Source organism: Oncorhynchus mykiss, chromosome 17, assembly GCF_013265735.2.
Source record: "Oncorhynchus mykiss isolate Arlee chromosome 17, USDA_OmykA_1.1, whole genome shotgun sequence".
Lineage (NCBI taxonomy): Eukaryota > Metazoa > Chordata > Actinopteri > Salmoniformes > Salmonidae > Oncorhynchus > Oncorhynchus mykiss.
Genome location: NC_048581.1, coordinates 21,194,714 through 21,214,586, shown reverse-complemented (window position 1 = coordinate 21,214,586; position 19,873 = coordinate 21,194,714). Strand labels below are relative to the sequence as shown.

Here is a 19,873-nt window from a genome sequence, read left to right as displayed (position 1 = left end):
GCAAAGAAATGAAATGGTGTAACTGGGTCCATTCTAGTAAACAGTGACTATTATGCTCAAGTGAATTTTGTTTGATAGGAAACTGAAGATAAATGCTGCAGCCTGCTTACCGCCTACGTAGTTCTCTGAAAACTTTCCTCTCACATAACTGTATATTTGACACAGCTTTTAAATCATACGTTTGGAGAAAGGCCAAAGTCAGCAAAACACCAAATTCCCAAAACACATGCAACAACACAAGCCAACCCAGCAAACCAGGACTGAGGGTCATGATAACACCTCATAAAACATCCCTGTTCAGTTCTAAGTCCAACACTTGATTTATTTATTTCTCAGGGCCCCGCAGTCTTGTCTACAATTCATATATTCTGTCTGACTTGGTCTTTTTTTTCATTCAAATGATAAGATGCTGGAAACTATGCTCGAAATGTGATTCCCATGGGACAAGAGCAAGAAAGGAATGCTGGTTTAGAGTCAGTAAATTAAATAGCAAATTATATCGACCATGGCAGTCAATAAATAACACTCATAGTTCTTTCCTATAAAATGTTTGACTCCAAGCCACACTGAATAAAATTGTGGTAGCCACGTATGTACAATTGAAGTCGAAAGTTTATATACACTTAGGTTGAAGTCATTAAAACTAGTTTTTCAACCACTCCACAAATGTTTTGTTAACAAACTATAGTTTTGGCAAGTCAGTTAGGACATTTACTTTGTGCATGACACAAGTCATTTTTCCAACAATTGTTTACAGACAGAATATTTCACTTATAATTCACTGTATCACAATTCTAGTGGGTCAGAAGTTTACATACACTAAGTTGATTGTGCCTTTAAATAGCTTGGAAAATTCCAGAAAATTATGTCATGGCTTTAGAAGCTTTTGATGGGCTAAGTGACATAATTTGAGTCAATTGGAGGTGTACCTGTGGAGGTATTTCAAGGCCTACCTTCAAACTCAGTGCCTCTTTGCTTGACATCATGGGAAAATCAAAAGAAATCAGCCAAGACCTCAGAAAAAAATTGTAGACCTCCACAAGTCTGGTTGATCTGAGGGAGCAATTTCCAAACGCCTGAAGGTACCACATTCATCTGTGCAACCAATAGGATGCAAGTATAAACACCATGGGACCACGCAGCCGTCATACTGCTCAGGAAGGAGACACGTTCTCTCTCCTAGAGATGAACGTACTTTGGTGCGAAAAGTGCAAATCAATCACAGAACAACAGCAAAGGACCTTGTGAAGATGCTGGAGGAAACAGGTACAAAAGTATCTATATCCACAGTAAAAAATAGTCTTATATCGACATAACCTGACAGGCCGCTCAGCAAGGAAGAAGCCACTGCTCCTAAACCGCCATAAAAAAAGCCAGGCTACAATTTGCAACTGCACATGGGGACAAAGATTGTACTTTTTGGAGAAATGTCCTCTTGTCTGATGAAACAAAATAGAACTGTTTGGCCATAATGACCATAGTTATGTTTGAAGGAAAAAGGGGGAGGCTTGCAAGCAGAAGAACACCATCCCAACTGTGAAGCACGGCGGTGGCAGCATCATGTTGTGGGGGTGCTTTGCTGCAGGAGGGTCTGGTGCACTCCACAAAATAGATGGCATCATGAGGGAGGAAAATCATGTGGATATATTGAAGCAACATCTCAAGACATCAGTCAGGAAGTTAAAGCTTGGTTGCAAATGGGTCTTCCAAATGGATATTGACCCCAAACATACTTCCAAATTTGTGGCAAAATGGCTTAAGGACAACAAAGTCAAGGTATTGGAGTGACCATCACAAAACCCTGACCTCAATCCCATAGAAAATTTGTGGGCAGAACTAAAAAAAGTGTGTCTGAGCAAGAAGGCCTACAAACCTGACTCAGTTACACCAGCTCTGTCAGGAGGAATGGGCCAAAATTCACCAAATTTATTGTGGGAAGCTTGTGGAAGGCTACCCGAAACATTTGACCCAAGTTAAACAATTTAAAGGCAATGCTAGCAAATACTAATTGAGTGTATGTAAACTTCTGACCCACTGGAAATGTGATGAAAGAAAGAAAATCTGAAATAAATCCTTCTCTCTACTTAATTCTGACATTTCACATTCATAAAATAAAGTGGTGATCCTAACTGACCTAAGACAGGTAATTGTTACTAGGATTAAATGTCAGGAATTGTGAAAAACTCAGTTTAAATGTATTTGGCTAAGGTGTATGTAAACTTCAGAATTCAACTGTATCTTCACCAGTTTAGATATCTCAAATAACACCTAGCTGTTGTTTAGATTTGTTGTGCTTCTGCAGATCAGAAGGAACGTGTGTTGCGTCTCACCCAATTTGATAAGTTTGAAGTGTCGTGTGTGTCTCTTCGGAATCGGGCACCCCTCAAGGGGGTTATAGTTGGCATCTCGTGAGAAGTTGATTTTGAAGAGATTCAAAATATTCCTGGGGTGATTGATGCACATCGGATGAATTGTGTGATGAATGGTGAAAAAGTGAAGAGTTTATCTGTTCCTTTATTTGTTGATATGGAGACTCTCCCTACTCAAGTGCAGTTGGGGTATATAAACTACAGAGTCAGAGCATTTATCCCAAGACCAATGGAGTGTGGCCATTGTAAAGCTTTTGGTCACGTTTCAAGTGTTTGCAGAAGGGAGAAGCCGAGATGTCCAAGTTGTGGAAAAGATCATATCATGTGTTTTAAAAGTGAGAAAAATGTGACATGTTGCAATTGTGGTGGGAACCATGAAGCTAAGAGAATGAGGTGGCCAAATTCAGGACTGTCCAGAACATTTCATATGCACCTGGTGTTGCTGGATTCTTCATTTGTGGGACAATGGCGGACTACAACCACTAAAGGTGTATTGCCGCCACCCACTGGATGAGTTGAAGAACCAAAACAAGGTAAAAAAAAAAAAAAACATCGTCATTATTGCGCGACACCGCGCAGCTCCACGCCCCCAAACAGCGCAAACAGCCCAATTACAGTGCCTCCTTCCTTCTCAGGTGAGTGTTTTTAACGATATAGAAAAGGTTGTTGCTTTAGTGTTTGTAAATGAACACAAACGTTCTGCTAGCGATGCATTTAATTGCAGTTATGTGCTGAATTAAACGTCAAAAATGTTGTAGCTTACCTTGCTAACCACAGCATCTGGTACGGTCTCTGATCTGGTAGTATCATGCTAGCTATCTTGCCATAAAAATGGCGTCGGCACCGAAGGTTGAAAACAAATTATGTTAGCCCAATTGGTTTGCAGCGTGTTTAATTTAGTTTTAAAACCAAATTACCAAAAGCTGTATGGACAGCTGCTTACACATTTGGTGGTAAACAAACAGTTAGTTAGCATAGTTTACCTACACTTCGATTTTTAAATTGTATATATTACCTGCACGTTTTTGTGCAACTGCCTGGTATGTTTACGAATGTTAGCAAGGTAGTTACCGCAGGGATGTCACGTGGTGTATAAGCCTGCCGTACGTCACACTAAAGTTTCACCAAATGTTCTTATACAAACTGTATATAGTTTTCTTTGCCATGTGTTTATCATGAGGTGGTGCATTGTAGAGAGAGTGATTTTCAATGTTTCTGTTACCATGGCTACAGCAGGTGTCACACAGGTGGCAGTTAAAAGACAAGCTCATGGCTATGGCAGCAGAGCCAGTGCCAGATGCAGTCTGGGACGAACGCCAGGCCTATGAAGAGCTCCTGTACTGGGACAGCCTGATACAGCGAGGCCATCGCCTGCTACCACACGACTTTGACAGGTACTGTATCGCTCCCGGGTGAAGTTTCAATGAGGTACAGCTCTAGGGTCCACATCCCAATCCTAACCTTAAAGGAAAACTCCACCTAAAACTATATTTGGCTATTTGTTTCATTAGTCCATTGTTGATATAGTCCCAAAGTATTATGCATGTCAGAAATATAGAGTTTTCCAGACAAAAACATTCAAAATACAAAAATATAGCCAGTATGATGGATTTGCATTATATGGTGCAAAAAGCTGTCTAAAGATGGCTGGGCATTCAAAAAGGCAAGACGCACAGTTGATTTATTACAATAAGAACATAGATTTCAGTTTTCCTTTATAAATAGTTTTCTTACTGTGTGCCCAACTGACCACGACCCACATCTCACGTACCCTTTTCCATCATACCGGCTGTATTTATGTATTTTGAAAGTTATATGTCTGGAAAACTATATTTCTGACATGCAAAAAATATTTTGGGACTAAATCAACAACAGACGAAGAGTTTCTGGGTGGCATTTTCCTTTTACCATTAGTGGGGGGAAATGCAAGGGACACTGACTGAAGAGCAGTGCCTTCTCTCATCCATGACTTTTACTCTTACTCCACCTGGTTATAATAATGTTACATTATGACAACTACAATGTAGTATTTCTACACACAGGGCATTTCAATTCTCTCCAAATGTTGCACTAATCTCTGCCAAAATTGGTCGATGTTGAATCTACAGAGGTAAACTTAGTACTGTAATTGGTTTCTATTCTAACTACTTTGTCTCTCTCCCCTCCCAGATATGAGGAGCTACGCTACTGGTATGACTGTCTCTGTTACGAGGAGGAGCTGAGGCAGTACGATGAGTACATCGCCGCCATACAGGAGATCGAGGAGAACCGACCCCAAACTGAGGTTCAAACTTCCACCTCGACCGTTTCCACGTCGATACAAATTCCCTGTGTGTGTGAATGTAGCCCGGGCTAATGCCTGTCACCTCCGAATGAACACAAGGATTGGAGAATCAGAATTATCCCTAGGTGTTGTGTTGAATTCTACTTGAATTCACCTGTACAGCACAGGAGGCTGGTTCATTATAATGGCTGGAATGGAGTGAATGGGATGGTATCCAGCACTTGGAAACTGTTTGATGTGTTTAATACCATTAACTCTGTTCTAGCCATTACTATGAGCCGTCCTCCCCTCACCAGCCTCCTCTGCGGTGCATACTGTTTATAGGCCAACACGAGCAGCCAATTGCACCTACTTTGATATGTTGGACAAATGGTCCTATGATTTGTTTCCAACATGATGGCCATTAATAAAATATTTTATTTCCCCTCTTGCTAAGAGGCATGTAATTGCAGAAGTTGTAGATGATACAGTAACTATAATTTTCCAGTCAGTTTTTCCCCTCGGTCTATTTGTACTTACTAGTCATACTGGTTTTCCAAATCATTCACACACATCCTATTCCATTGGAACAAATGAAAGCAGTGCTTAGGGCTGGCTCGGTAACTGTATGACTGTGTAACCGACGATTATGGATGAAGACTGCTATGAAAATAACATAACTGTTTTAATACCACAATGTTTTATTTAAAGTTAATGAACTTTACCCAAAAGCATTAAAGTAAAATAAGCCTGCTTCACAACTAACAGCCAATATAAGGAGAGACTAGAGGAGACAAAACTAGCCTGTTTTAGAATTTTGTGCTGTGGAACGAACAGCTGTCTAAAGATGGCTGGGCATTCAAAAAGGCAAGACGCACGGTTGATTTATTACAATAAGAACATAGATTTCAGTTTTCTTACTGTGTGCCCAACTGACCACGACCCACATCTCGCGTACCCTTTTCCATCTTACCTTCTCTCTTCCAGGCCCCTCCGGTGCGCACGCCTCCCATGCGTATCTTCGTGAGCGACGACCGCCACATGATGGCGAAGCACGCGGCGGTGTATCCATCGTCTGAGGAGCTGGAGGCGGTGCAGACAGTCATCTCCCACGTGGAGTGTGCCCTCAAGACCGTCTCCGACCTGCTGGATGTGGAGGCCGGAGTCGGTGTGGCGCCTGTACCTGTGGAGGGGGCAGAGGAGAGGTAAGAAAGACTGACCAAAGACCCTGGTACTGTAGGACCTATGCCAGGCGGTGTCAGAGGAAAGCCCATAAAATTGTCAGAGACTCCATTCATCCAAGTCATAGACTGTTCTCTCTGCTATCGCATGGCAAGCGGTACCGGAGCACCAAGTCTAGGACCAAAAGGCTCCTCAACAGCTTCTACCCCCTCCCCCCTTTTGTACACTGCTGTTTATTATCTGTGCATAGTCACTTCACCCCCACCTATGTGTACAAATTACCTCAACTAACTTGTACACCCGCACACTGACTTGGTACCAGTGCCCCCTGTATATAGCCTTGTTATTGTGTTACTTTTTATTATTACTTTTTACTTTAGTCTACTAAATATTTTCTTAACTCTTCTTGAACTGCACTGTTGGGCTTGTAAGTAAGCATTTCACGTTAAAGTCTACACTTGTTGTATTTGGCGCATGTGACAAAGTTTGATTTGATTTGTTTGGAAACGCTTCCTTCATCATTTCCTTGAGTTAAGCACAGATTGATACATGATTGGATAGCTGAGAGCAGGATTAACATCCTATTACTTTCACTAATCCAAGCAATTAAGATATGTGACTCTTAGGCTGCAGGTAGCTTAGTGGTTAAGAGCGTTTCGTCAGTAACCGAAAGGTCGCTGGTTCGAATCCCCAAGCTGACTAGGTGAAAAATCTGTTGGTGCTCTTGAGCAAGGCACTTAACCCTAATTGCTCCTGTAAGTCATTCTGGATAAGAGCGTCTGCTAAAAGTCTAAAATGTCATGAATACTTCAATATAGGAAGACAAGATGCATTTTTAGAGAGCGAGAGAAAGAAAGTGAAGGATAACAGTATATCTAATCCTGGATATGTGTGCTTCTTCATATCTTGTAGAATTACTTATTGCATTTGTCTCTGAATAAGCATTTCCTTGGTTCTCCCTCCCCTGTCCCAGCGAGGTGGCTCCCCCCCCAGAGCGTATCCTGCGTGGGGTGATGAGGGTGGGCCTGGTGGCCAAGGGCCTGCTGCTGAAGGGAGACATGGACCTGGAGCTGGTGCTGCTCTGCACTGAGAAACCCACCGTCACCCTGCTCAAGAAGGTGGCTGAGAACCTCTCCACCCAGATTGAGGTAGTGTATCTATTTTGTTGAACCTTTACTCAACCAGGAAGTCCCATTGCACTCAGAAGACCACTTTCTCAATGGAGACCGATATCCTTCGATGATGTTAACGTTGTCTCTCTTTGGTAATTTTGAAGTGAGAGTATGAGAGGGACCGAGAGAGTTGCAATAGGACCTATATTTAAAAGGTATTTTTGGTTGTGAAAGGTGCTGCCTCTATGCTAATATTGTCTCTCTTTCTGTACTGTAAGCCAAAATCCTAACTGATTTATTTTCCCATCATTCCAACTCTACTAAAGCTCGTCACAGAGGACAAGTATGAGGTCACCCAGATTCCAGAGGAGGCGGAGATTGTGATCAAGAGCATCAAGGAGCCCGTCCTGACCCTAACCATTCACCTGACCTCCCCCATGATCCGCATGGAGGCTGAGCCAGAGGGTGCCGGAGCTACCACCCCCCTGGAGGAACCACCTGGAGGTATGACCCCCCCCAGGGACCAGCCTCCAACCTGGCCAGGAGGCTGGGACTACCCAGCACAACCACGGCTGTGTTCAGGGCACAGCGTTGTGGGACGTCTCGGATAGAAATATGATGTAGAGATCTATTTGTGATAGATATGTGCACCAATAGATATTATGTGTGATACTTCTATCTGCAATGTTCCACAACATAGTGCTTTGCTGAATGTAGGCAGCGCTGGACTGCACTTAACAGCAGGCAACTTCAGATCAGCTACAGCAACAGCTGATAATCTATGTGTTACTATTCACTTAAAGCATGTTACCGTGCAGCTCCCTACTGATCCATACACTGAGACACCATTTAAATAACTGATCAGTCAATATAGAGATTAGTGGAACCTGCACAGTGGCTGCTTTAGAACCGATGCCAGTGAACAAACAATCTGATTGGTTCTTCACTGGAGTTCTTCTATTCGCTGTAATTATGTAACAAAACGGCGAAAATCTTCATCGATACAATGCCTCTTTTAGTCGTTAATAATGCATTGTGTAATAATGTTTTTGGTGATTTTAATAACAGTAATGTACGACTTAATTTACAGTTAATTGTATTGTTCAAGTTAAGAAATGAAGGCTTTTCTGAGAATGCCAGCCATTGCGCGGATATAGATTTGATTGCATGTGTTTTTAATGCAGAACAGTGTAACGTGAGGCTCGTATTGCAGCAAAACTGATCGGCATGACAGGTAATGTTTTTGGATCCTTCCTTTGACCTGCCTGGTTGAGGAAAGGATATGGAAGGGAAAGTGTATGTGAGAGAGCAATATGTGTGATGCATGGGGGTGTATGTGAGAGAGGCAAAGGGGATGAATGTGATCTAATTAAAAGTCAGGAAAAGGGCATTTTGAGTTCAATCCGCTTTAGTAGCTACGTCCTCCAAGAGAATGGCCTTGTCTTGGATCAAGGCCAGATTTGGTTGCTGGGGGAAGCCAAGCTGAAGCCAAGCAGTTATCAGTTTTGCTGCAGTACCGAGCCGACCACAAATGCATTCTGATTCCAACTGCCTTGTACAGTAATTCCAAACCTGATTGATTCTCTCTTACTAAGCCTTCTAGTGTGTCAGTTTTTAGGGACGCTGGACCTTTGACCAACTGGCCTCTCATTCTGTCTCGGAAAGGTGCAGAGCAGCATGACCCAGTTAAGGGGTACTAAGACTAGGCTTGATTAAGACTAAGAAATCCCCCCAGCAAAACCTTATATTGAGAAATATTATGCTCTGGTACCCACTGTGAATCTGATGGCTAGAGTACACTCTCATCACTTAGACCTAGCATAGAGTTTTTTGCTACAGGGTGGGTGGGTGGGTAAATCCATTCTCTATAAATGCGGGGAGTCCCCTTCAATCAAATTTATTCATAAAGCCCTTTTTACACCAGCCGATGTCACAAAGTGCTGTACAGAAACCCAGTCTAAAACCCCAAACAGCAAGCAATGCAGATGTAGAAGTCATTGTCCTGCCTTGGGAAAAGCTACCTCCTCCCCAAGCCTCGAGACAGAAACCCCCCTTGGTCAAACCGTACCTTGTCTTCTTATCCCACCCATCGACCAATAGAAAAGCTAACGGTCGACAGCGATGCGCCGGCGGACGTTCTGGACAGGCAGAAATGCCTAACTGCCTTGGCATCTCTCCGCCACGCCAAGTGGTTCCAGGTTTGCATCCCGTCTTTACTTGTCAAATAAAGTGTTCAAATGTGCCTTTTTATTCTGCCTTGTCCCATAATGAGTTGTGAGTTTGTATGCTCTCACAATGCCTCATTGTTTTCTATGATTTCATTCTGTCTTCCTTGGAACTATATTGCTGTTATTTGCTAGTACAACTGATATTGTAGCTACGTTGTTTTTAAGGGTCCCTACACACTATGTAACCATCGCTCGTTTAGAGGGGTTGGGTTAAATGCACATTTCGTTTGAATACATTAAGTTGTGCAGCTGACTAGGTATCCCCTTTCCCTCCTAATTAAGTGTTTGGCTCCAATGGTATATTGGAGGAATACTGCACTAACCTTCCTATGCTACCTCTGGGTGCAATATTCCTGATGACTCAGTACTTACACAACTGGTTCAATTCGACTCGTATCAGGCTTTTCCTTTGTGCTGTCCAGGAATATTAGCCTCGTGAGCTGCCTGCATCATGTAAGCTCGCGGGATCATGCGGCTCGCGAGGCTACTGGAATATTGCACCCCTTTTATTTATTTGATTTGCCAGTGCTCTAGGTAGGTAGGTAGGTTGTTGGATATCGCACCCTTTTTGACTCCGCTCGGCCCGTGCTTGTCTCTCTCAGGCGAAGGTCAACGACCTGAAGTCGGCCGCCATCGTGATCCGTATCATGAGAGACCTGTGTAACCGCGTCCCCACCTGGGCTCCACTCAGAGGATGGGTGAGTCAAGTCAAACTACTCTAATACATGTAATATTGACTATAATGATATACATGTCATACAATAAATTATTACATTGGGTGGCAGCGGTGGGATCCAGGTCTGAACTAGATTCATTATCTACTGTTCTCTCTCTGTTCTGTCAAGCCTTTAGAGCTGCTGTGTGAGAAGGCCATTGGAACATGCGATCGGCCAATGGGAGCAGGAGAGTCTTTCCGCAGAGTTCTCGAGTGCTTGGCGTCTGGAATCCTGATGGCTGGTAAGTCTTTTATCCCTAAAGACCTGTATTGGGTAAATAGAGAAAATAGAGCTTAGCCTTGCAGAACACCTCTCAGAACAATATAGAAATGACGTCCACCAAATTAAACTAATTCAAATGTTCTTCTGTTGTTCAAAGACGGTCCGGGTATCAAGGACCCTTGTGAGAAGGAGAAGGTGGACGCCATCAGCCACCTGGACACTCAGCAACGTGAGGACATTACACAGAGTGCCCAGGTAAAACAGGCTTTAGTTTTATTCGGTTAGGTGAAATATTTATGCCTATAATGTTCCAGGTAGAATTGTAACAAACAGAGCTGACATGATTCCCTACTCTACTTGAAAAACGATAATATCTGTTCTACACAAGATTTTTTTCGCTGAAAGTTCTGTTATGTTGCGTCCTTAACACGCCCCAGGTAGAATATCAAATATCAATTGTGTTAATCTCTCCCATGTGCTTCCTTTTGTGATTGACTGTGTTCTATGTTTGCTTTTCCCTGTCAGCATGCCCTAAGGTTGTCTGCGTTCGGACAGCTGTACAAGGTGCTAGGGATGGATTCCCTGCCTGCCAGGGAACCAAGGAGGACCATAGGACCAGGTCTCAGAAACTACGGTTGTTAGTATCTCCTCAGTTTTTGGCAATCTTCCTGGCCTGTCCCATGCTTCTCAAATGTGACTTTCATATTAGCTGTCTAGTAGTAGTCTTGATGTGTTGTGAATTTGAACTTTTCCTGAACCTTGTTCCTTTTCAATGTCCCTACCAGCTCAGATCCTGGCCAGTTCCACCTACCCTCCCAAGAGACCTCATGATGCCGCGGACAAAGGGGGAGATGACAGCAAGAAGAGGAAGTCTCAGAAGTTCCAGAAATATCCAAAATTTCCTAGGAAGTCGTGTATGTATCCGAAGTGGTCTTCGAATGGGATATTTCATAGCTATTCTACCATTGAGGCTCTTTCTGAGGAGGTTACATTTGTTCCTGTTCTGATATGCTCTCTCCCTCTTTCTCCCCCATCTATTTCTTTCTCACTATCCCTCCCGGTCTCTCTTTCTGTCACCCTCCCTTCCCCCAGCCACAGAAGAGAAGCCCGGGGACTCTCCTATGGCCATGAACGCCCTGATGCGTCTCAACCAGCACAAGCCTGGTCTGCAGTACCGTCTGACGGGTCAGAGCGGTCCAGTGCACTTCCCGGTGTTCACCATGTCTGTAGACGTGGACGGCGATACATACGAGGCCTCAGGGCCGTCCAAACGCACCGCCAAACTCCACCTAGCTGCCAAGGTAAGGGGTTGTATGCCTAGGCGAAAACATGCTAGCTGTACCAATAGACTTCCAGTCATTGCGCTAACACTAGTTAGCATTAGCGTGCAAATCTACCTGCAAGTTCCTTCATACTGCACGTAGAAATGGTATCTGGGTAACTAGACACATCTCGCACTATCCCTTTAAGATGATGGTTAACTGGTACAACACAAGATGGTCCCTGGAATCAAATGTTACTCTCTTTGAAAGAAAGAGTAGTGTTTCTCCTCTCTCTGTAACCTTCGCTTGCTTTCATCAAAGTGTTATGTCGTTGTTCTCCAAGAATGTAATCCACTGATTTTGCATTGAATGCCTTGTCGTCTGTATTGACTCTGTTTTATAATGGCTGCCGTCCACCAAGTCCTCTCTCTCTCTGTCCGTCTCAGGTCCTGCAGAAGTTGGGCCTGCCCACTGGGGCGGATGTGAAGATTGAACCAGGCGAAGAGGGAGGAGCCAACGTACCATCCACACCTACAGCAAGTGATGCGTCCATGGCATCTGACGAGGTAGTCATTCTCTATGTTCTCTGGCTTTTCCCTGTTACTTTTTTAAATCGTTGACTTAATATACTTTCATAAAGCAGCACAAAGCATTGCTACTGTACCTGTAGACTTCCAGTCATTGCGCTAACGATAGTTAGCATTAGCTTGTGAAACCACCACTTCCTTCCTTCCTACTGCATGTAACAACATAAAAATGGTATCCGTGAGTTTATCTGCCTCTGGGTACGTAGAACAAGGTCTTAAATGCCAGAATCTCACAGTATACTTTCATAAAGCAGTTATGTTGCAATAGAGTTGTTGTTGATGATGTTCATTGGACTTGACTGTTCTGCTATGTCTTCCATACTATCAGAACGGTCCCATCCTCACTAAGCACGGGAAGAACCCAGTGATGGAGCTGAACGAGAAGAGACGCAGCCTGAAGTACGAGCTCTCTGCTGAGACCGGGGGCAGCCATGACAAGTGCTTCGTCATGGAGGTCAGTCAGTGGCAGAGGGGCGGGGTTTGCACGCTTGGGACAATTCTATTGATTCATTGCGCAAGGATTTGGAAACTACAGTAGATGAATAACCAGTAAGGTCGGGGCTTGTATCAACAAAGCATCTCAGAGTAGAAATAGTGATCTAGGATCAGGTCCCCCATGTTTATGTAGAATCTTATTCATTACGATCTTAGATCAGCACTACCACTCTGAGACGCTTTATGAATATGGGCCCAGATGTAGTTGACAGAGCAGGATGTGGAAACACAGTAACCAGCATGTCTCTTTGTTACCACCTCTGCCACTCACAGGTGGAGGTAGATGGACAGAAGTTCAAAGGTCGAGGCTCCAACAAGAAGGAGGCCAAAGCCTACGCAGCCTTAGCTGCTTTGGACAAACTTTTCCCAGAGGGGGCGGGGCCCTACTATAACCCTCACTCTGACCCCAAGAAGAAGAAACCAGTCACATACACTTCCATGGTAAGACATTATATAAACTCAGCAAAAAAATAAATGTCCTCTCACTGTCAACTGCGTTTATTTTCAGCAAACTTAACATGTAAATATTTGTATGAACATAAGATTCAACAACTGAGATATAAACTGAACAAGTTCCACAGGCATGTGACTAACAGAAATGGAGTAATGTGTCCCTGAACAAAGGGGGGGGTCAAAATCAAAAGTAACATTCAGTATCTGGTGTGGCCACCAGCTGCATTAAGTACTGCAGTGCATCTCCTAATGGACTGCACCAGATTTGCCAGTTCTTGTTGTGAGATGTTACCCCACTCTTCCACCAAGGCACCTGCAAGTTCCCGGACATTTCTGCGGGGAATGGCCCTAGCCCTCTCCCTCCGATCCAACAGGTCCCAGATGTGCTCAATGGGATTGAGATCTGGGCTCTTCGCTGGCCTTGGCAGAACACTGACCTTCCTGTCTTGCAGGAAAATCACGCACAGAACGAGCTGTATGGCTGTTGGCATTGTCATGCTAGAGGGTCATGTCAGGATGAGCCTGCAGGAAGGGTACCACATGAGGGAGGAGGATGTCTGCCTGCAATGACAACCAGCTCAGTCCGATGATGCTGTGACACACCGCCCCAGACCATTACGGACCCTCCACCTCCAAATCGATCCTGCTCCTGAGTGTAGGCCTAGGTGTAACGCTCATTCCTTCGATGATTAACACGAATCCGACCATCTCCCCGGGTGAGACAAAACCGGGACTCGTCACTGAAGAGCACTTTTTGCCAGTCCTGTCTGATCCAGCGACGGTGGATTTGTGCCCATAGGCGACGTTGTTGCCGGTGATGTCTGGTGAGGACCTGCCTTACAACAGGCCTACAAGCCCTCAGTTCAGCTTCTCTCAGCCTATTGCAGACAGTCAGAGCACTGATGGAGGGATTGTGCGTTCCTCGGGCAGTTGTTGTTGCCATCCTGTATCTGTCCCGCAGGTGTGCTGTTCGGATGTACCGATCCTGTGCAGGTGTTGTTACACATGGTCTGCCACTGCGAGGTTGATCAGCTGTCCGTGCTGTCTTAGGTGTCTCACAGTACGGACATTACAATTTATTGCCCTGGCCACATCTGCAGTCCTCATGCCTCCTTGCAGTATGCCTAAGGCACGTTCACACAGATGAGCAGGGACCCTGGGCATCTTTCTGTGGGTGTTTTTCAGAGTCAGTAGAAAGGCCTCTTTAGTGTCCTAAGTTTTCATAACTGTGACCTTAATTTCCGTCTGTTAGTGTCTTAACAACCATTCCACAGATGCATGTTCATTAATTGTTTATGGTTCATTGAACAAGCATGGGAAACAGTGTTTAAAGCCTTTACAATGAAGATCTGTGAAGTTAGTTTGTAAAAATCCAAATATCTTTGAAAGACAGGGTCCTGAAAAAGGGATGTTTCTTTTTTTGCTGAGTTTATCTTTCGTACACACACTGTAATGCACCTCACAATACTATAGAATCATGACTAGGAATAGCCATGAATTAATCCACACACACCATGATTAGGAACTCTTTAGTGACCTCTGACCCTCCCTCAACAGCATATCCCAGGCTTTGGCACTATTCGAGGCATTCCAACTGACACGGAGCCTAACAACCGGGGCCGCGGGCGAGGCAGGGGTCGAGGAAAGCCTACAACTGGCAGCAGCTACAACCAAAGTAGGACGCTTCACTTGGACTGTCTGTCTCAAGATCTAGACGGGCCTTAAGGCCTTTAACCTCATCTCTGTGAGAACATGCTCTTATCAGAAAATCATTCAAATATGGCTTATTTTAGATTATTTAGTAAATAAGTTTATGATTAGACAATAAGCCTATAGTCGGACTGTTCTAGAGAGCTTGTTAGGAAATCGTCCAACTCTTTTGGGCTCCTTTGCGTTAAGGTAATAAATGTATATCTCTTTTCTTGTTAACAGCAAGCTACCGTTATGGAAGCAGTGCTGGCTCTGGTTATCGTAAGTGTCTTCTCTCCACACTGTTGTCAAGGGAACTAATGAGTGATAGGTTAGGTGTGTTCATTTGTGTTTGGTAACTTATCTATTTAGCCTTATCTATTCTATAGCCACTATATTCTATTGAGTCACTGGTACCCATTTGAATTCCTTCAAAAGTACTTCCTTCCTTCAAGTATAATCACTAGAAATCCATGAATTAGATAGCCATGTGCCCCCCTTGCATCACCTGTATAATCATGTGTAATGATTGAATTAGTGATTAGGCCTACTTCAAAGAAGGGAGGAATGGGGCCCCAGAAGTGGGATAAGGGGGCCCTGACTGGTAGCTTTGCTTTCTGTCCTCCTTGGCCTCTAAGTTGAGTCTTAACACTTACACATTGCTTCTCTTATTTAAACCCTAGCATCTCTCTCCATCATGTTGACTTAAATGCTGGGGCTGGGCTGCAACACAATGTTGAGCATTTGTCATAATAATAATAATAGTGTACACTGCTCAAAAAAATACACTAAAACACTAAAATAACACATCCTAGATCTGAATGAATGAAATATTCTTATTAAATATTTTTTTCTTTACATAGTTGAATGTGCTGACAACAAAATCACACAAATTATCAATGGAAATCAAATGTATCAACCCATGGAGGTCTGGATTTGGAGTCACACTCAAAATTAAAGTGGAAAACCACACTACAGGCTGATCCAACTTTGATGTAATGTCCTTAAAATAAGTCAAAATGAGGCTCAGTAGTGTGTGTGGCCTCCACGTGCCTGTATGACCTCCCTATAATGACTGGGCATGCTCCTGATGAGGTGGGGGATGGTCTCCTGAGGGATCTCCTCCCAGACCTGGACTAAAGCATCCGCCAACTCCTGGACAGTCTGTGGTGCAACGTGGCGTTGGTGGATGGAGCGAGACATGATGTCCCAGATGTGCTCAATTGGATTCAGGTCTGGGGAACGGGCGGGACAATCCATAGCATCAATGCCTTCCTCTTACAGGAACTGCTGACACACTCCAGCCACATGAGGTCTAGCATTGTCTTGCATTAGGAGGAACCCAGGGCCAACCACACCAGCATATGGTCTCACAAGGGGTCTGAGGATCACATCTCGGTACCTAATGGCAGTCAGGCTACCTCTGGCGAGCACCCAAAGAAATGCCACCCCACATCATGACTGACCCACCGCCAAACAGGTCATGCTGGAGGATGTTATAGGCAGCAAAACGTTCTCCACGGCGTCTCCAGACTCTGTCACGTCTGTCACATGTGCTCAGTGTGAACCTGCTTTCATCTGTGAAGAGCACAGGGCGCCAGTGGCGAATCTTGCCAAACTTGGTGTTCTCTGGCAAATGCCAAATGTCCTGCACGGTGTTGGGCTGTAAGCACAACCCCCACCTGTGGACGTTGGGCCCTCATACCACCCTCATGGAGTCTGTTTCTGACCGTTTGAGCAGACATATGCACATTTGTGGCCTGCTGGAGGTCATTTTGCAGGGCTCTGGCAGTGCTCCTCCTGCTCCTCCTTGCACAAAGGTGGAGGTAGCGGTCCTGCTGCTGGGTTGTTGCCCTCCTACGGCCTCCTCCACGTCTCCTGATGTACTGGCCTGTCTAATGGTAGCGCCTCCGTGCTCTGGACATTACGCTGACAGACACAGCAAACCTTCTTGCCACAGCTCGCATTGATGTGCCATCCTGGATGAGCTGCACAACCTGAGCCACTTGTGTGGGTTGTAGACTCCGTCTCATGTTAAAACTAGAGTGAAAGCACCGCCAGCATTCAAAAGTGACCAAAACATCAGCCAGGAAGCATAGGAACTGAGAAGTGGTCTGTGGTCACCACCTGCAGAACCACTCCTTTATTGGGGGTGTCTTGCTATTTGCCTATAATTTCCTGTTGTCTATTCCATTTTCACAACAGCATGTGAAATTTATTATCAATCAGTGTTGCTTCCTAAGTGGACAGTTTGATTTCACAGAAGTGGGATTGACTTGGAGTTACATTGTGTTGTTTAAGTGTTCCCTTTATTTTTTTGAGCAGTGTATAATAAGACTAATTCAAAGGAAAATAAACAGTATTTTTACTTCCTATTTGAAGTTGTTTGGCTGAGATCACTATACACTATCACTATACAGATATCCCCTTCAAAGCATTTGCTAAGTGTTCCCTCCAACCAATACTAAATGTCCTCCTTTCACCAATCACACTATCGTAACGTCATTGTCCATCTCTCCCTCAGACAATCTGTACAGTATGGGTGCAACAGAGGCTGCTTCCACAACAACCGCCTCCACCGGTGACGCCTCCACAGAGGCAGATGCCAGCGGCAACACCACCGGCTACGGCACCTTCTACCCCGAATCATCCTACACCACACCGGCCATAACCGCCTCCGCCACCTCGGCCGCCATGACCGCCCAAGCCCAGGTCGGTGCATCTTCCCTGGGTGACTACCAGTCGGTGCCCCCTCCCCTGGACCAGCAGAGCCCCTATAGTTATGGCTACGGAGGGGATAAGAAGAGTCTGCTGACTGCAGCTCAGTCTCAAGCCCAACAGACCCAGCAACAACAGGTGGACTACTCTATGTACAGTACAGCCTACCCCAGCTCTGTCACCGGGGGCCAAATGTACAGTTACGGTGAGTGGGGATTTGGTGAGTGGAAATCTATATAAGGGGCCAAAGGAGGCCCCTACCGCCACACACACTCATACACGCATTCATATACCGGTAACTGCTCGATGTAACAGTGCCTTCAGAAAGTGTTCTTACAGATGATAATAATGATGTGTGGGGTACAGAGATGAGGAAGTCATTCAAAAATCATGTTAAACACCATTATTGCACACAGAGTGAGTCCATGCAACTTATTAAATACTGGAATGTAATTTAGCCTTGTCATAACGAAGGGGTTGAATACTTATTAGCTCAAGACATTTCAGCTTTTCAAATGTTTACATTTCTAAAAACATAATTCCACTTTGACATTATGGGGTATTGTGTATAGGCCAGTGACAAACAAATTCACGTTTATTCGATTTTAGATTCAGGCTGTAACACAACAACATGTGAAAAAGGTCAAGGAGTGGGAATACTTTCTGAAGGCACTGTATGTGTGTGTGTATACTAATATATAGATTTTTATCTGGTATTATTTCTGATATTGGTTCTGTCTTTAGTCACTTGATATCCAAATGTGGTCTTAATAATGGTTTAAAGAGTGTTAGTAGAGCATCTGATTGGTTGATTATTTAATGTCTTGTTCTTATTGATGTTTCATTGGTCCGTAGGCTACGGCAACCAATCGAGCTTCAGCATGTATGGGAACGCCTCCTCCCAGGGCTATGGGGCGGCTGCTACTCCCCAGACCCAGCAGACCTCCTACCCCACGGCATACGGAAACATGAACTATCAGTACAAATAGGGGGTACCACACACACATCCCTCTCTCAAGCCCCCCACCAACCCTCTAAAGCCTTCCCCCAGAGGAAAAGAAGACCCTCATGTCTTTCTCTACTTTCATTATATTGATCTAATATTGATGAATCCTAAACCCTCAAGTCATTTTCACCATCACATTATTTCATAGACCAGACTATCTATTTCTTTATTTACCATGTGGTAAATGTAACCTACATGTGTCTAACAAGTAGTTGAGTTCTGTATAGGGATTACAAAAAGGAAATAATAATAATAGTGCTTTCAGGATGATGCTGTCTTGGGTCATAGACTTCTTGTTTTGTTCAAGTTTCTTTCTTTTTTTTCCTGTTTCTTTTTGACACTTTTTCTGTTGTCAAGCCACCCGAGGTTGAATGTGAATGTAAACGGAGAATCTGTTCTTATTTCAAAGACTTGTTTTCTTTACATTTTTATTTTCAATTTTAATTTGAATCACTGTTATGTTTTAACTGTTATTATATTAACCAGCAGTGTGGTAAAAAAACAAGTTGACAGTAACTTGCATTTTTATGTGAAAGAGCAATGGAAATGTGTTAATTGCTGTTTCATTGGAAGGTTTCGGTAAAAGGCTTGTATCTGGTTGTTTGTAAGAATAAATTACTTTTATTTTGGAGTAAAGTGTCATACTGACCACTTTTTTTCAGACCTGGGTTTAAATACTATTTGAAAAAATGTCATACTTTTATCTGTGCTTGATTAATCTTGCCTGTTGCAATGCAAACAATAGAAAGGTCCCAAAAGTGCAAACTCAAACTCCAGGCAGCCTAAAGCAAACGCTCAAAGTATTTGAAAGGTATCAAGTAGTTATTGAATCCAGGTCTACTGTGTTTAGGCTTCTTCTCCACATGGCGACCGATCCCCTCACATGTTTTCATGCTGCGAGCCAACTTGTTATTTATTACCTTTAGTTCTGTATTGAATATAGACTAAATCCTATAGTTGACCTGACTGGCAGTGGTTACATTTTAAATCCCTAGAAAGACTATGCTCATCTTGAGCATCACTTTAAAATACCAGGGATGTTCATCACTAACATTAAGATGCCGATCATGGCTCATGAATTGTGAGCCAATGACCCAAATGCTTTGAAGGAATGCAATGCTTTAGTTTCTACTCTTAGCCAATAGCCACTGAATGCACTTCCTCATTGTGGTTCTAGAGCCTGGCCTACCATACCCCACTGTATGTACTATAGCTAGAAGAGTTTATTTGCAACTTACAACAATCAGTTAATCATTCTTCAAAAACCATATGACATAAATTAAAAACATCCATTGTGGTGTACATTTTACATTTAAATATAGTCCCATATACATGCAATATTGTTTTATTCACAGCTTTTTTCCACAATTCTGATTAACCTCCATACATATTCTCTGTCCTGTTCTACTACTACAGGGGTGTCACTCATTCCATGAAGGGCCTATTGTCTGCTGTTTTTGTTGTTTAAGACCCAGACTACCAGGTGGGGCGAGTTCCTTACTAATTAGTGACCTTTAATTAATCAATCAAGTAAAAGGGAGGAACGAATCCACAGCCTAACATGGAATCAG

The 19,873-nt window shown here is 43.8% G+C and overlaps 1 protein-coding gene across 6 annotated transcripts; it reads left to right on the top strand.

The window, feature by feature from the left end:
* Positions 1 to 2,922: 2,922 nt before the first annotated feature.
* On the top strand, positions 2,923 to 18,933 carry LOC110485675 (interleukin enhancer-binding factor 3). 6 transcript variants are annotated; one of them, XM_036949354.1, is made up of 20 exons: positions 2,923 to 3,004; positions 3,603 to 3,763; positions 4,539 to 4,653; positions 5,620 to 5,837; positions 6,788 to 6,962; positions 7,253 to 7,430; positions 9,027 to 9,124; positions 9,757 to 9,852; positions 10,000 to 10,111; positions 10,250 to 10,347; positions 10,618 to 10,729; positions 10,878 to 11,006; positions 11,185 to 11,393; positions 11,801 to 11,920; positions 12,270 to 12,395; positions 12,710 to 12,877; positions 14,447 to 14,564; positions 14,822 to 14,860; positions 17,103 to 17,516; positions 18,152 to 18,933. In XM_036949354.1, exons 2-20 carry the CDS (start codon positions 3,639 to 3,641, stop codon positions 18,283 to 18,285), a joined length of 2,784 nt encoding a protein of 927 aa, XP_036805249.1. In that variant the 5' UTR covers positions 2,923 to 3,004; positions 3,603 to 3,638; the 3' UTR covers positions 18,286 to 18,933. The 6 variants fall into 6 exon arrangements, with proteins under 6 accessions (XP_036805249.1, XP_036805251.1, XP_036805250.1 ...); XM_036949356.1 differs by having other exon boundaries at positions 2,974 to 3,004; positions 3,606 to 3,763; XM_036949355.1 differs by lacking the exon at positions 2,923 to 3,004 and adding an exon at positions 3,019 to 3,152.
* Positions 18,934 to 19,873: the final 940 nt, after the last annotated feature.

Bases quoted from the DNA above. Each gene is read 5' to 3' on its own strand.
- LOC110485675 (XM_036949354.1), top strand. From the start codon at position 3,639: ATGGCTATGGCAGCAGAGCCAGTGCCAGATGCAGTCTGGGACGAACGC. The intron at 4,654-5,619 runs GTTCAAACTTCC...TCTCTCTTCCAG, and splicing joins AGAACCGACCCCAAACTGAG to GCCCCTCCGGTGCGCACGCC. The intron at 12,396-12,709 runs GTCAGTCAGTGG...TGCCACTCACAG, and splicing joins ACAAGTGCTTCGTCATGGAG to GTGGAGGTAGATGGACAGAA.